This window comes from Schistocerca gregaria, chromosome 7, assembly GCF_023897955.1.
Source record: "Schistocerca gregaria isolate iqSchGreg1 chromosome 7, iqSchGreg1.2, whole genome shotgun sequence".
Lineage (NCBI taxonomy): Eukaryota > Metazoa > Arthropoda > Insecta > Orthoptera > Acrididae > Schistocerca > Schistocerca gregaria.
In genome coordinates, this window is record NC_064926.1 from 146,586,037 (window position 1) to 146,603,068 (window position 17,032).

General features: G+C 44.0%; 1 protein-coding gene across 4 annotated transcripts in view; it reads left to right on the forward strand.

Annotated features, from left to right (window-relative positions):
* Positions 1-17,032, forward strand: part of LOC126281225 (dmX-like protein 2) — a 313,079-nt gene that overhangs the window by 35,727 nt on the left and 260,320 nt on the right. For all 4 annotated transcript variants that reach the window (XM_049979978.1, XM_049979982.1, XM_049979980.1 and 1 more), the window contains exon 10: positions 13,523-13,628. In XM_049979978.1, the coding sequence (XP_049835935.1) occupies positions 13,523-13,628 (106 nt within the window). The remainder of the gene's footprint in view (positions 1-13,522; positions 13,629-17,032) is intronic.

Sequence of the window (17,032 nt, forward strand, 5' to 3'; positions counted from 1 at the left end):
GCTGCATTTCCCATATGTCGGTTGTGAAGAAATTCAATGAGTAACTCTTCACTGTTTTCAAAACACGCAGTCACATGAACTTTTCCAGCTGAAAGATTGGTTATGGTCTTTCACTGGGCAGACTTCATCCTTCCTTCACCACTGGACCATGTTTCATCGCATGTGGCAATGTGCTTCAAAAAATTCCTTCCTTTCTTGCCAGAATCTATTATTAAGAAGTCTCTCAAAGAGTGCCAGCCTCACCTGTTTTGGTTATTCCATTACCAACTTTGGAAACCATCAAGCACTAATTATTCTACAGCTAATCTATTTACTGATAATGGTATGAGAACTCCCAATGCTGATACCCACTTCTGCTGAGATTTCTTCAACAGAGCAGTGGTGGTCACCTACAATAAGCCCTTGAAAGGCATAGATGTTGTCATCTGTGAGACTAGACCACGGACATTAACAATGGCCCTTTCTTTGTGCGCAGACACACGGAAATAAGGTTATAAACAAAATTTTTTTTGAAAGAACGTCTGTAGATGTGGCTGTTCTCGTGTCCAAACATTGCCTCATTGTGCAAGCCGTCTGTTATGGATCACCTTCTTTGATTGTGAACTTGTGCTGCATTAATTGTGATGAAAAGACAACAGAAAAAATGAATGTAGGTAAGGAAGTATCTAAATAACAGAGGTATGACAAATGAAAAGTGATAACAATGTTTTGTTTGTAAATTTCAGGAGATCAAAGGAAAATTTTAGGTTATTTGCTTCACAAACCACACCAATAATGCAATAACATTTTGTTAGCTGGTAACCGGTGACTTATATACAAGTTTGAACTATTTAATTCACATTTTGAAACAAAGTGCTGCAGTGATTATAACAGAAACTGAGGAACACTTAGTGGAAGTCCTTAGTCATTATGTGAAGCTTAATTACCTTGCAATGTGTCATTAGAATTCTATTTCATAAAAAAATGTTATTTACACAATGTCAGTCATTAAAGATTGTGTGTAGATTAACATCCTTGGACTTGACAAATTTGGGGAAGTGATAGATACCAGAATCCACGAGAATGCAAGTTGTGTTTACAAATTTTTTTTCCATCATCAATGTCCTTCATTTGTATTTCTAGTACTTTGTTGAGGAGCTACACCTACTCCACCATTTCTCTTATTCAGATGTCCCGTTTCTCAGTTGTTGTTCTATTAAGTCACCATATAATGAATATTCATCCACAGTTACTGAGCGAGGTGGCGCAGCGGTTAGCACACTGGACTCTCATTCGGGAGGACAATTGTTCAATCCCATGTCCACCATCCTGATTTAGGTTTTCCGTTATTTCCCTAAATCGCTCCAGGCAAATGACAGGATGGTTCCTTTGAAAGGGCATGGCCGACTTCCTTCCCCATCCTTCCCTAATCCGATGAGACTGATGACCTTGCTATTTAGTCTCTTCCCGCAAACAAGCCAACCCCATCCACAGTTCTCATACACTTTCCATAAATTTCTGACCTATTCTTCTCTGCTTCCCTACTTTAGAGCTTACAATATCTTTTTCTTTACAGTAATATGGTCAGAGACTTTTTATCTAATACTTGATGCTCAGGGTATCACATCTCAAATCTTTATTCAAATAATTTTTAAAAGTGACATTCCATAAGACTTTTCTGTGTCTGTAATTGTCCATAAATTTAAGCATTCTTCCTTTGGAATCAGTAGGCATTATTTATTGCACATACATTGCTTCACAGCATAACCTCAACACACTAAGCAAGAAACACAGATGGGACCCAGCTGCCTGCCACCTGCTAAAAAGCTCAAAGATTCTCACTGAAGGTGGGAAGCAATGCACTGTGCACATGGCCTCAATTTCCAGGAATTCACACTTGCACAGATGCACATGTGTAGTTGTGCTGTTGGAAAATTATGCCCATGTGCAAAGTTGAACAGAAAAAAAGGCGTCATGTTGGTGCACCTTTAAATTGTCTGGTATGGGCAGTGGACCATCCCCAAACTGCGCCTTCAAATGAGTTAAAATCTCTGAGTGTTTAACCCCTTCATGGGCAAAAAATTTTATTGTAATATGTTGTGCACCAATGACACCAGGACAGCAGCAAACCAAGCTGGTTCCCTCTCTCGAACACATCAAACTTCAGCCCCCCCCAATGCACTATCACACTCATAACTGCTTGCACAGTACACTGGCACATTTACCATTTATATTTGAATTGATCTCATATTACAAGTATGTATCCAATAGAGCTTATATAGCTGCTGAATAGATGGGGTATCTTTTGTGTAATGGGTAGAAAATTACTGGGAATACAAGGCAAAATGTACCCTTTTCCATTCAGTATCAACTTTTTGGTATTTATGTAGCATTAAAGAACTGCAATGAGCCCAATAGGAAGATAATGTTTCTTCGCTATAGAAGTTTCCGTTGCTTCCAGGTTCATTAATTCATGAAGTGTCTGTCACTTTATCTTATGTTCAAGGTTAGGTGCAGTTGGATATAGGAAAGTATGATAATTGGTTGATGTAAGCCAGAGTTATGTTTTCCTTTCAGATGATAAAAATAAACTTGTCACTGGAACAAGTTATGTTTAATCCTTTCTAGATGTGGGAGATATTGTTTTTGTTAGCTCTGTATTTCCTGAACTGTATTGTTTGCTTTCAGTTCTACTTATTTATAATTGCTTCTGCTTATGACAAGCACTTTCACAATGATTCTAAAAATATCATTGTATTTATCAAAGCACAATTTAAGATTTGTTGGAGGTTCAGTTACTTGCCCCTGTAACTGAGAATGGTAACCCTTGTCTGTGCAGTGATGTTTAACTTGGAGTTAAGCAGTTCAAATCCTGGTGGCGGAAAATTTTCACTGTCAGTAAAGTTCCTAATCGCCTTTGCGCAAATGTCCTGGATTAAATTCCAGCATCTCCTCAGTGTGTCACAAAATGAGGGCATATGAAGTTGATAGTGATCCATTCATCAGCTTAGTAAATTTAGCCCTTGGTGCTCCTCGAGGGAAGTGGGCTGTTGGCTGGCACCAAGTGTCACGCTCTCTTCCTTTCATCCAAAACAACACAAACCCAACACTACATTGTACAAGAACTAGTACATGCTGTTCACACAATTCACACACACATTTAACACTTCATAACAGGTCGGAGGAAGGCTAAAACAAACTGCCCCCACTGGGACCTTGCCAAGAGCGATGATGCAGCATTCCAATGTATGTTCCCCTGCACTCATTACCTGAGTAATTAATGTCACTATGACTTTTTTGTCTGCTGCAGCTCATGTCCTTAATGTTATAAGCATTTATTTTTGGGATTTGCCATGAAGTGTTGCTGATGACTCATTTAAAAGTAGAAAAAACTGCACATAGCTTTGAGAACTTTAATTCCTTCCTCAGAGAGGAATGAGGCAGAGGGAAATAACAATTTTATAAGTGATTTACAGTTTACTATAGTGAAACCCTGCTTTTACACTTTTCAAGAGACTTCAAAAAAATGTTGTAAAAGGCAGGAAAATGTAAAATGTGGAAAATAACGTTTTACGCTGTGAAAGCTATGTATAGGATACCACCTTGCTCTTTATATATCATGTATGTACATAACAGGCATCAAAACACTGGTCAGAGACTTGTTTGTTATCTAATGAAGATTTATTATGTAATAAAAACTGCTGATGTTACTGTAACTGATAACTGTCTGGGAAGTAGGAACATATGACTCAGTTTCATATGTCATAATCAATGTTTTTGAAAGCTTGCAGCTGTCATTCATTATTTAAATAATGAAATACTGCACTAGTTACATATTTTTTCATGCTTAGCATGACACATTTCTAGAATTGTTTCACTTTGCCGAGAGCAAACATGTAAATAAGTATTTTGAGTGGTGTTTGAACATGTATTATTCTGCATCTCTTGCACTGTAGTCATCTTTTTGAGTTTACCACTCACATAGTTTACTGTGTAACGTCACAAAAAATACATATGTAAATACTGCACTTGAAAATGGGAATAAATTCTCGAAACACGTTTTGCTGAGCATGAATAAAATACGTAATCAGCACTGTGTTTAAACTAAAAACATTTGAGCAATGCAAAGTGAATGACAGTGTCAACTATTGCTCCAAGTGTCCATATGCTGAAACACGCTAAATATGGTTTGACAAAGGTGTCACTATGATCTCTCCCTGTGGGTCCAGGGTTTAGAATAGGCCCGAGGTATTCCTGCCTGTCATAAGTGGCGACTAAATGGAGTCTCACACATTTTGGCCTTTATGTGATGGTCCCCTGTACGGTTTGACCTTCATTTTTCAAAATTTTTCTGAAGAGCGAGTCAATTGGGGAAGGGCGCCTTACACAGTGCATCGCGTCGATCATGCACTGAGACCGATTGCATCCTTCGTTGACGTGGATCTGCACTTCTGCTCATTCTCCAACTGTTGGTTGAGGTCACCCTCCTGGGTGCGAATTTTTCATCAGCTGTGCAGTATCGTTTTCTATGCTAATGGTAGCCAGTCCGTTGTGGTGGGGCCGCCATGTACCATGTTGGTTGTAGCCCCCTGACCACACAGAGATCACTCTGCTGATGCCTGCGCCGTTAACTCTCCGCGTATTCCAAGGAGTAGATGGTCGTTGCCTTGGAGCATTGGGACTCCCAGCAATGGCCATCCTGCCAGGTGGACTTACCTGCAGCAGGATGGCGCCCATGGAGAAGGCACCTGGTTGGAGAGGGTGGATGACACACGTGAAGCGCAGTACATCATCTTTCACTAGTGGTCAAACACCGACAGTCTCTAAATACTCACGGGCTCCATTCAACACACATAAGTATGACCCCAAGTCTTTCCCCTCCCTGGCCACACCATGGGAGGAATGTCAGGCTAAGGATGGCAGTGGCTCTTATTCTCCCTGGTACCTTGTATGTTCAAGTGCTGATGGAGAATCTTTCATGACAATGAAGCCTTGGTTTTCTGTTGAGCATTTAGAGGACAAGTTTGGGAAGGTTGAAGGCTTATCCAAAGTGAGATCTGGGTCAGTCTTGATCAAAACAGCAACCTCTGCCCAGTCACGAGCATTACTTGCTTGTGACAAGCTGGAGTATGTTTCTGTAAGCATCACGGCCCATAAGAGCTTAAATATGGTCCAGGATATCATATTTCACAGCGACCTTCCTTAGCGGTCTGATGATGAGCTGCACACCATTTAGAGCAACTAGGTGTCATTTCGTTCGGCGTAGCCACTGGGGTCCAAGAGATAATCAGGTTGTCATTGGTGCTTTCGTCTTGGCCTTAGAGGGTGATACATTACCCGAGAAGGTCAAGGTGATGGTCTACCACTGTGATGTAAAGCCCTATATCCCTCCCCCAATGCGGTGCTCTAAATGCTGGAAGTTCGCCCATAAGTCTTCCCACTGTACTTCCAGCATCACATGTCGAGATTGCAGACATCCATCACATCCCAACACTCCATGTGCCCTCCCATCTGTGTCAACTGGGAAGAGCACCATTCGCCTTGCTTGCCTGACTGCAGGATTCTTCAGAAAGAAAGGAAAATCTTGGAGTACAAGACCCTGAACCAACGAGCTACACTGAGGCTAAGAGGAATTTTGAACATCTACATCCTGGACGCATGACATCGTCTTACACCACCACTACAACAGCTCTAGCCCCATCACCTCTGCCCTCCCCCCACCTCCCACCCCCCACCCCCTAAACCATTGGGGATATCAGTCCCCACTTCTGCGCCGGAGAAGTGTAAGTCTTCTCCGGCTCCTCTCACTAAGAAAGAGTCCCTTGGGTCACTCCCTTCCCAGGTTTCTGCTGCTGGGAAAGATGACACCCGCCAGTGGCTGAAAAGCCCAAAAGCAGCTGATCATAGTGCTTCACACTCATCTTAAGTCCCAGAGACTGAATCAATGAAGTCCTCCCAGCCAGGGAAACCCAAGGAGCAGTGAGAGAAATTCAAAAAGGAGATCCTCAAGACCACCGCTACCTACAAGCTCTGCGTCTGACGATGGGGTGGAGATTCTGGCAGCCGCTGAGGACCTAGATATCGCTGGACCCTCAGACACAATGGATATAGACTGCTCAGGCAATCAGACGGTGGCAGCAGGTGATCCTGAGGCATAAACTGCCTCATTGAATGTTCCATGCCTTCCCAGTCTCATGATTTCATCCTCCAGTGGAATTGCAGCAGTTTTTTCCACCATCTGGCTGGGCTATGGCAGCTGATAAGCCTTACGCCTGCTTTCTGCATTACCCTCCAGGAAACATGGTTCCCGGCAATGCAGACCCCTGCCCACTGGCTATAAGCTATATTACAGAAACCATAGCGACTATAATCAAGTGTCACATGGAGTTTGCGTTTATGTTCTAAACTCAGTGTGTAGTGAAACTGTGCCCCTTCAAACCCCTCTTGAAGCTGTGGCTGTCAGAATAAGGAAGATGCAGAAAATAACTGTCTGCAATGTGTATCTTCCTCCAGATGGTGCAGTACCCCTGAATGTATTAGCTGCACTGATTGATCAACTCCCTAAATTTTTCCTACTTTTAAGAGATTTTAATGCCCATAACCCCTTGTGGGATGACACTGTGCTTACTGGCAGAGGCAGAGATGTCAAAACTATACTGTCTCAGTTCAACCTCCGTCTGTTAAATACTGGAGCCACCACATATTTCAGTGTGGTTCATGGTAGTTACTCCGCCATAGATTTATCGATTTGCAGCCCAGTACTTCTCCCAGGCATCACTGGTGAGCACATGATGACCTGTGCGGTAGTGACCACGTCTCCTTCTTCTTGTCAGTGCCCCTGTGTCAGGTCCACAGACGCCTGCCCTAATGGGGTTTAAACAAGGCGGACTGGGAAACTTTCGCCTCTGCTGTCACAATTGAATCTTTCCCACATGGCAGCATTGATGTGATGGTTCAGCAGATGACTAAAACAATCGTTTATGTGGCAGGAAAGGCAATCCCTCTATCTTTAGGATGCCCCCAGCTTAAGGCAATCCCTTGATAGCCTCTGGAAGTTGCTGAAGCAATTAAGGAGTATTGGCAACCTCTACAGTGGCATAAGTGACACCCTTCCGTGGAGCACCTCATAGCCTTTAAATGGCTCCGTGCCCACGTTCGCCAACTTATCAGACAAAGGAAGCAGGAATGTTGGGAGAGATAGGTCTCGAACATTGTGTGCCATATGTCACCTTCCCAAGTCTGGGAACCAGACCCCAACAGGTGTCCCCGGTGGCTGGAAGGGAAGTCCTCTCATTCACTACATGCCACAGTGAATCCTATAGTGCCCCCATTTACAGAGTGAGAGCTCATCAGTGCCCATGCACATTGCCCTGACACTGCTCCTGGGCCAGATTGTATCCACAGTCAGATGATTAAACATCTCTCATCTGACTACAAGCAACATCTCCTCATCATCTTCATCCGGATCTGGTGCGATGGCATCTTTCCATCTCAATGGCAGGAGAGCCCCATCATTCCAGTGCTCAAACCTGGTAAAAACCCACTTGATGTGGATAGCTATTGGCCCATCAGCCTCACCAACATTCTTTGTAAACTGGTGGAATGAATGTTGTGTCGAAGGTTGGGTTGGGTCCTGGAGTCACGTGGCCTACTGGCTCCATGTCAGGGTGGCTTCCGCGCCAGGGTCGCTCTACCACTGATAATCTTATGTCCCTCGAGTCTGCCATTCAAACAGCCTTTTCCAGACACCAACACCTGGTTGCCGTCTTTTTTAATTTACAAAAATCGTATGACATGACCTGGCGACATCATATCCTTGCCACATTATACTAGTGGGGTCTCCAAGGCCCACTCCCAATTTTTATCCAAAATTTTCTGTAGCTTCATAGATTGCGTGTCCAAGTTGGTACCTCCCTTAGTTCCCTCATATCCAATTGACCGGGGTCCCGCGCGGCTCTTTATTGAGTGTGTGTCTATTTTTAATAGCCATTAATGGTCTAGCAGCAGTTTTAGGGCCATCCGTCTCACTTCTCTGTGTGCAGACTTCTGCATTTCGTACTGCTCCACCAGTACGGATGTTGCTGAGAAGCACCTACAGGGAGTGTCCACAAGGATTCAGTCAGGGGCTCTAGCCAGCTGCAAAGTCGTGTTGTGCACTTCTGTCTGCATCGTAACATTCATCTGGAATCAGAACTTTACCTTAATGACGATCCACTCGCTGTAGTGGAGACATATCGATTCTTAGGACTGGATTTTGATGCATTATTGAATTGGAAGTGCTGGCAGCACATCAATGCCCTCCGCTGCCTGAGCAACACCAACTGGGGTACGCTGCTGCAGCTCTACAGAGTCCTTGTTCATTCCCGCCTTGACTATGGGGGTCTGGTTTATGGTTCGGTAGTGCTCTCAGTGTTGCGTTTACTTGACCCATTGCACCACTGTGGCATTCGCCTAGTGATGGGAGCTTTTAGGATGAGTCTGGTGACGAGCATCCTGGTGCCGGTTGGAGTCCCTCCATTGCAGATTGGGTGCACATAACTGCTGGCAAGTTGTGTTGCACACATTCATAGTTCTCCTGCGCATCCAAATTACTGTCTTCTTTTCCCGCCCACAGCAGTTCATCTCCCACATTGGCAGTCCAAGTCAGGGCTTCTAATTGCGGCTCATTTCCGTTCCCTTCTTTCTGAACTGGAGTCCTTGCCTTTACCATCTATATTTGAGGTCAGTTCATGTACACCTCCATGGTGTACACCTAGACTGCAGCTTTGCCTGGTCCTTTCACATGGCCCTAAGAACTCAATTAACCCCTCAGCTCTCTGCTGCCGCTTCGTCTCGATTCTTGACATATACCGAGGCCATGAAGTGGTTTACACTGATGGCTCAGTGCCTGATGAACACGTCAGCTCCTCAATGTTCATGGAGGACACATTGAACAGCATTCCTTGCCCAATTCGTGCAGTGTTTTCACAGCAGAGCTGAGCTGGTTATCTCGTGTTCTTGAGCACATCCGTTCATGCCCTGGTGAGTCGTTTCTTCTGTGTAGTGACTCTTTGAGCAGCCTACAAGCTAACGGCCAGTGATACCCTCATCATCCTTTGGTAGCGACCATTCTGGAGTCCATCTATTCCCTGGAACGGTCCAATTGTTCAGTGGTGTTTGTCTGGATCCCAGATCACATCGGAATTCCAGGCGACGAACTTGCCGACAGGCTGGCCAAACAGGATACACGGAAACTACTTATGGAGCTGGGCTTCTCTGCAACTGATCTGCATTCAGTACTAGGCCACTAGGTTTTGCGGCTTTGGGAGATGGAATGGAATAGTCTCAGTACGCACAAGAAGCTGCGTGCCATTAAGGAGACTACAAGTATGTGGAAGACCTCCACACGGGGCTCTTGTAGGGACTCTGTGGTTCTCTGTTGGCTCCGCATTGGCCACACTTGGCTGACACACGGCTGGCCTCTTGTGCCATGATGACCCTCTTCAGTTACTGGACTTGTTGCCATTAATTTTAGCTGACAATGCCTCATCGGCTAATTTAGTTTTACATTTTCTATGTTACAGTGGGTTTTATCATTGTATATTATTTTTAGTGCATGTCCTTTGTCCCTTTGTGTTCTCCACTCTAATGCTTTTAGGCTGGATGTTTTAACGTGTCGCAGAGTGTCTGGTTTTTCCTTTTTATTCTCGTGGTCAGCAAGCCATGGTTATCTGCTCTCTGTTTTTATCCCTTCTACCTGTTTCTTACTTCTCTCTGTGGTTTTCTCTTCCTGTTTTATCCATAGTAGTGTTGGTTGCCCTCCTGTCTTTCTGGTTCTTCTTTTCTCCTGTTATTGTGCTATATGTGTCTTTTCTTTTCTTCCTCCCTTTGTGTAATTATTTTACTGGGATAACCTCGCAATATGGTCTCCTTCCCCTCTTTTGAACCACCCAACCAATCACAATGATCACAACAGTCACAAAACCATGTTTGTGCAGTAGAGAGTTGGGAAATGGTTGTGATTGGTCATGATATCTTCATTTGAACGAAGCTAGTTATTCCCATCAGCCACTATGTCAAGTAGAGCTTGGCAGCTATGGGAGGTATGGTACAAATTGTTCCAACTTTTACACATTTACCAGTTCAAATCCACTGAGAAGAGTGCCCTGGTGTCAAGAAACTTAACCACGTAATATTTGTAAACACTACTCGACAGCCAACATCATGCTAGCATCATTTTTTCTCCACAAACATTTTTTCGTAATGTGTAAATCATGGGAAAATTATAAGTATGTTGATGCAAAATCAGGTGCAAATTAACATTGTGGGCATAGTAAATTTGACGGGACCGATAAAAAAAAAAGTCGTAAATGGCAGGAAAACTTTAATTCCGGGAACATAGAAGTGGAATTATTAATTGTATTTTTAAAAGTGTGTGTGTGGGAAGTCATTGGTAAATCACCTTCTGAATATAAATACTGGCAGCCCATCCAATCTCCTTGTAATTAAACACATTACTCAGGAGAATGTTGTTGTTCTGCCTTGGTCGGATATTAATAATGCCCTTAGTAGGCATTGTTCCTGTAATAGCATCATGGTCGCTGTGTTTGATGACTTTCTCAAAACGATCGGCCCTGTTTGTTACCAGGAGATTAGGAGATTTAATATATTTGTGTTGCATGTTGGCTATGTGATTATTTCTTTGAGGAACTTATTTGGCAATTGACTCGATATTGGTTTACAAGACTGTTCATTTTTACTGCCACCAGTGTGTGCATAACTTTACCTAGTTAGTAATAGATACGTTAGTCACCCATACTACTGCAGTATACTCAAGTGAGAAGGGCAGCACAGTGGTTAGCACACTGGACTCACATTCAGAAGGACAAAGGTTCAAACCGACATCAGCCATCCTGATTTACGTTTTCCATGATTTCCCTAAATTGCTTAAGGCAAATTCCAGGATGCTATCTTCAAAATGGCATGGCCCCATCCTTCTCAATCCCTCTGTAATCCGAGCTTGTGCTCCATCTCTGATGACTTTGCTGTCGACGGGACGCTAAACACTAATCTCCTCCTCCTCCTCCTCCTCCTCCTCCTCCACCACCACCAGCATGTTTCCTAGTGCAAATAATGATCTCAACAGCTCAAGTTACTGCAATAATTAAAAGTTTGATATTCAGAAATCCACTTAACTGTGAATTACAGCTCCAGCTTAAACTTTGCCCATATGTCAGTTGATGATTTTCACTGCGTACTCATTTTAAAATTTGTAGGAGAACACCAATTACTGACTACCATTTACCTCCTCCCCCTCTCCAACCCCTTCTGCATTCCAACTGGATGCTTTAAACCTTGGCATTGACTCCCATAACCTCCAAACACACAAAGTCCACTCCAACCCCTCCTCCACTCCAACCCCAACCCCTCCTCCACTCCAACCCCAACCCCTCCTCCACTCCAACCCCAACCCCTCCTCCACTCCAACCCCAACCCCTCCTCCACTCCAACCCCAACCCCTACTCCACTCCAACCCCAACCCCTACTCCACTCCAACCCCAACCCCTACTCCACTCCAACCCCAACCCCTACTCCACTCCAACCCCAACCCCTCCTCCACTCCAACCCCAACCCCTCCTCCACTCCAACCCCAACCCCTCCTCCACTCCAACCCCAACCCCTCCTCCACTCCAACCCCAACCCCTACCCCTCCTCCACTCCAACCCCAACACCCCCTCCACTCCAACCCCCCCACCACTCCAACCCCTCCTCTGCGACCCCTCCTCAACTCAAACCAATCCAACTCTCCAACATCAAACCACTCCCAACCCCGCCGTTTCTAAAACCTGCCGTCCAACACCTCCCATCTCCAATGCCTGCCCCCCCCTCTGATGCCACCTCCATGTGAACCCTCCCCCTCCACTCTCCGAACACAGCCCACCTCCAGCAGCTACTCACGCCTACAGCTGCCTCCCCCTCTTCCAATCCGCAACCTATACCTTCTCCCTCTCCCTTCTTGTATTTTCATCCTCCCTTCTCTCACCTTCTCCCCCTCCCCCTCTCATCTTCTCCCCAAACCCATCTAGACTTTCTCCCAACCCTCTTGTCTCCTCCCCATCACCAGCCCCTCCCCCATCGTCACCTCCCCCCGCCCATCGTCACCTCCCCCCGCCCATCGTCACCTCCCCCCGCCCATCTCACCCCCTCCCCTCACACCTGATCAGCCCCACCCCGTTCTCTTCTCCCCCTTCCCCTCGCGCCATCTCCCCCTTCCCCTCGCGCCATCTCCCCCTTCCCCTCGCGCCACCTCCCCCTTCCCCTCGCGCCACCTCCCCCTTCCCCTCGCGCCACCTCCCCCTTCCCCTCGCGCCACCTCCCCCTTCCCCTCGCGCCACCTCCCCCTTCCCCTCGCGCCACCTCCCCCTTCCCCTCGCGCCACCTCCCCCTTCCCCTCGCGCCACCTCCCCCTTCCCCTCGCGCCATCTCCCCCTTCCCCTCGCGCCATCTCCCCCTTCCCCTCGCGCCATCTCCCCCTTCCCCTCGCGCCATCTCCCCCTTCCCCTCGCGCCATCTCCCCCTTCCCCTCGCGCCATCTCCCCCTTCCCCTCGCGCCATCTCCCCCTTCCCCTCGCGCCATCTCCCCCTTCCCCTCGCGCCATCTCCCCCTTCCCCTCGCGCCATCTCCCCCTCTCCCCCTCTCCCCTTCTCCCCTTCTCACCTCTCTCCCCTCCTCCCCTCCTCCACTCCTCCACTACTCCACTCCTCCACTCCTCCACTCCTCCACTCCTCACCTCTCCCCTGCTCCCCTCACACGTTCTCCCCCCCTTGTACCACCCATTTCCGCTTCTCCCGCTCATTTCCCCCTCCCTTGTACCACCCCTCTCATTCCTCCACCGCCATTCTCCCCCCTTTACCGCCCCTCTCCTCTCCTTTACCTCTCCTCTCCTCTCATCTCGTTTACTACCCCTCTCCCCCCTTACTGCCCCCGTTTCTCCGCCTCCATCCCCCTTCACCGCCTCCACCCCCCTTCACCGCCTTCACCCCTTTTTACCGCTACCTCTCTTTTATCTCCCCCCTTCCGTCCCCCCTTTACTGCCCCTCAACCCTCCTTTACTGCCCCCTCCCGTCTGCCCCACTCACTCCTCCTCTTACCACCTCTTCACGCTCTTACATATCGTCCCAACTTCTGCCCCACCTCATTCCGCAACCCAAGCTTCCCTTGCAGCTCTCCTCCGCCTCAACAATTTTTATTCAACTATATAATTGTGGATATGAAAGACTTATCTGTATATTGCTTTTTGGCAATTTCGTCTATATTCTGGCCCTTATCCTGTTAATCAAGTCATACCATTGATGATTCTTATTCTTACACATGCAGTGTTGTAACTGTCAGCAGCCATTGTATCTGTTATACAGATGAAACCAGATCTTGTCTTTTTGTTTTGTTAAGTCATTCACTGATTTCAGTGTAGGTATCTCTCAATGGCTCTTAATGTATTTGCCATTAGTGTGATTGTACTATATAGTGATGTTATTAGTATCTTTTTTCCCCTTGTGTTATCAGGAAAGAGACAAGCAAAAATTGGCAAGTCTCAGTCTCAAGATGAGAGCAGCGATGAACACCACGGCAGCTTCCCCTCAAGCAGTGGCCACAGTCACCAATCTATCAGGTATGTTGAAAACAGTATGATATATTGCATCTTAGGTAGTTTGAAGGCATCAGTGACACCATTGTATTAAAATAAACTACATGTAATATGGTGTACTCCCAATTATTCCTGATAAGTGGAGGAGAAGATGCAAAAAAAAAAAAAAAATAAAATAAAAAATAAAAAAATAAAAAAAATAAAAAAGAATAATCCAGATACTTTCAAACATATATTCTTTGTTAGAAAGTTTATTGAAGTTTTGTGCATAGGTGGTGCAGGCTTGTTTACTTCTTAAAATAGTCTGTGTTGTTGGTCTGCGTCTGAGAGCAGCTGAAATTTTTTTGTACGTCATTTCAAATTTTTCGTGCTGCACAGCAATAATGTCACTGTATTGAAACACACTTGGGTCCATATAATCTAGAAGAGTATCAACACATTGCAGTGTAGTACTGTATCTGACAAGGTCACTGTATCCCATCTTTCACATTCACAGTGCTCTTCTTTGTTTTACTGTGAAGCAGCTGTCACAATTTCGGTATCATTCATGTTGTGAAGCTGGTTTCACATACAGCAATCTTCAGCCATTCATTCAAGTTTTCTTCATTGGCACCTTCATGACATTCAGTCCCATTGTAAGATTCATTATTTATGCAGTTGTTATTTCTTGATCACTGAAACCTTGAAAATCACTTTCTTCCGTATCTGGAAAATTTGTCCTCCATGATTGAACTAGTGTACAAGGCTTGACTTCCTGCTAGGTATTAGAAACCCTGTGTATTGCACTTAGAACTGTCAATTTCTTCCAGGATGATGACAAATCATCATCATCGTCAACAGTGACCTGCATTCTCAGTAGACTAGTCCAGTAGTGCGTTCTATCAGTGCAGTTATGCGTTGGTCCATTGTATGTATAATGGGAGTCACCGTAGGATGTAAAACCTTCGTTACGTTGAGACCATCATCAGATATGTGAATCCTCTCATCAAGCTATGAAAGGGAGTTGTCAAGTAATAGAACAGCCTTTTGTGGCAACTGTTTTTATTCTAAAAAATCACCAAACTTGTGGTACAAAATGAATGTGTAGAACCAGTTTTTGAAAATTTCACTATCCACCCATGCTCCTTTTTTTGGATTAAAGCATAGGGACATGATCAGCTATGATATAATGCATAGGGACATGCTCAGCTATGATATCCTTGATTGCTGAGGGTTTTTTTGAAATTCCAGTCACTTGTAGTTTCACTTTGTGACTTCCAGAGCATTAGCAGTGCACAAAATTGTAATGCACCCTTTAGACGACTTACATCCAGGGGCACAAAAGTACAAACTTTGCTCTTAAAAGCAAGGGTTCTGTTTAGTAGACATTTCCAGTACAGACCACTTTCGTATGCATTATAAATTTTGTCTCATGTGAAATCCTGTACTTCCATAAATTTCTGAAATTCTTCCCAGAAGGAATCAGCTACTCTCCTTGCACAATCAGTTCACGGATCCCAAGACATTGTTTAAATCTGGTTAGCCACCCAGATGAGGCATTAAATCCTTTCTGCAACTTTAGAACTTCAAGACAAAATTTAGCTTTTTCATCACATAGTACTTATGAAACAATTATACTATCTACTCTTTTTTGGCTAAACCATTACAAAATAGCAGCATCTAGTTCCTCAGATGTAGATCTCTTCATGCTTTTTTCCATACAGGTGGCCCTGAACTACAATCACCTTTCCTGCATTTTCTGCTTACTCTTTTTAATGCTCCAACCAGTCTGTATTTTAATACCATAATCAGCACTTAGTTTTGCGGCAGTTTCCCCCTTCTCAGATCTTTCATTTAATTCTAATTTTTTTTTAATGCCAACAATGTTTCTTTCATTTCTCCATCATCATTTTTACAAATTTCTTTTAACTTACTTCATTGACACTTAGATGTTGTTTAACATTTTCGATTTACACAGAATAGGCTGACCAATAACAATGCAAGTGGTACTCTATTGTCACGTGGCAGTTGTTTAAACAATGGAAATGGCGTTTATTGTCACACTATGGATTGTATATTGCTGTTCACTAAAGAAAAATATTGCAGACCGAATAATCCGCACACGAATAATCGGGAGCACACAGTGTTAGCAACTTATATTTGCATTTATCGAATATCTTGCAGTAAATTGTGCCAGCAACAAAGCTAATGAGTCATTAATTTTAATTGATTTAACAATATATCCTCATTAAACATTGTAATAATTAATGCTGATACTTGCCTATGCCTATGTTACAGTTAACTTTTATTTTAATATGATATAAATTGAAGTGGTGTTAATCCATTTTCTGAAACAATAAGATTTGAGGTGGATTGTTAATGCAGTAATGATCGAGTATGTAGAAGCTGTCTCAGCTTCTGAAATGGAGATTAAGTGTAATTTTCATATTACACATTTTGATACTGCAGCACTACAAAAAACTTAGCTAATATACTACCAATGCTAACAGGAATTCATGATTCATCATTATCTTCTTCTAAAATCTGTGCCTTGTTGTTACATCCACTCTCCTGCAATTTGTGCTACCCTCTTCATTACTCGATCATTGTGTTGCTTAGTTATCTCCAATTTGGTTTCCCAAAATTAATCCTTCAAAAACTTCTGTTTTAAACTTGTGTGTGAATCAGTAGTTGCCAAACTACAGCCTATGTGCTGCATGCAGTCTGAATCAAGTACTCGTGTGGCTTGTGATTCAAATCCATATTTTTTATTAATATTTTTGTATTACAGAATTTGACCAGTTATAGACTGCTTAGAACCTAACCAGAAGTTCTTCATGCTTTGACTGATGGCCTGCCTCTGTATATTTTGTGTGTTTTTGTTGTTGGATAGGAAATTTTGTTGTTAATCAGGTGCCTGAAACTTTCCATCCTGTATGATGTCTGTATGAAGTTTTCTCAGATCCCTTCTTGCTCTTCAATCCGTCCCGAGGTATTTTTTCTAATTTGGAAATGAAATTAAATATTTTCATCGTTCGATATTTGTAAATCTAGTTGTAGCAACAGTTTTGTGAAGTGTTTCTATCATTATCTTTGCATCTGTTGTGTTCTTAGAAGTTACTGCAATATCGTCAGCAAAAGTGAGGCATTTCACCTCAGTTCCTCCTCTTCTTTGTTCTAGATGATTCTTTATAAATTTTTCTCTTGTGTTTTTTTATGCCACTATCTCATGACCTTCTGCAAGATTGGATTGAAGAGAATTGGTGAGATCCTATTACCCCACTCAACACGTGTGTTAATTCAGAAGGGTTCAGAACTTCCCTTAAGAATTTAAACATTTGTAGTTCTGTCTGTCAGTGTCTATTCAACTAACTGTCTAGTGGTTTTGTCGATACTTGCTTTTTCCATTGTTATAAATACTGTTTGTCTCTCCATCCACAGAACTGTAG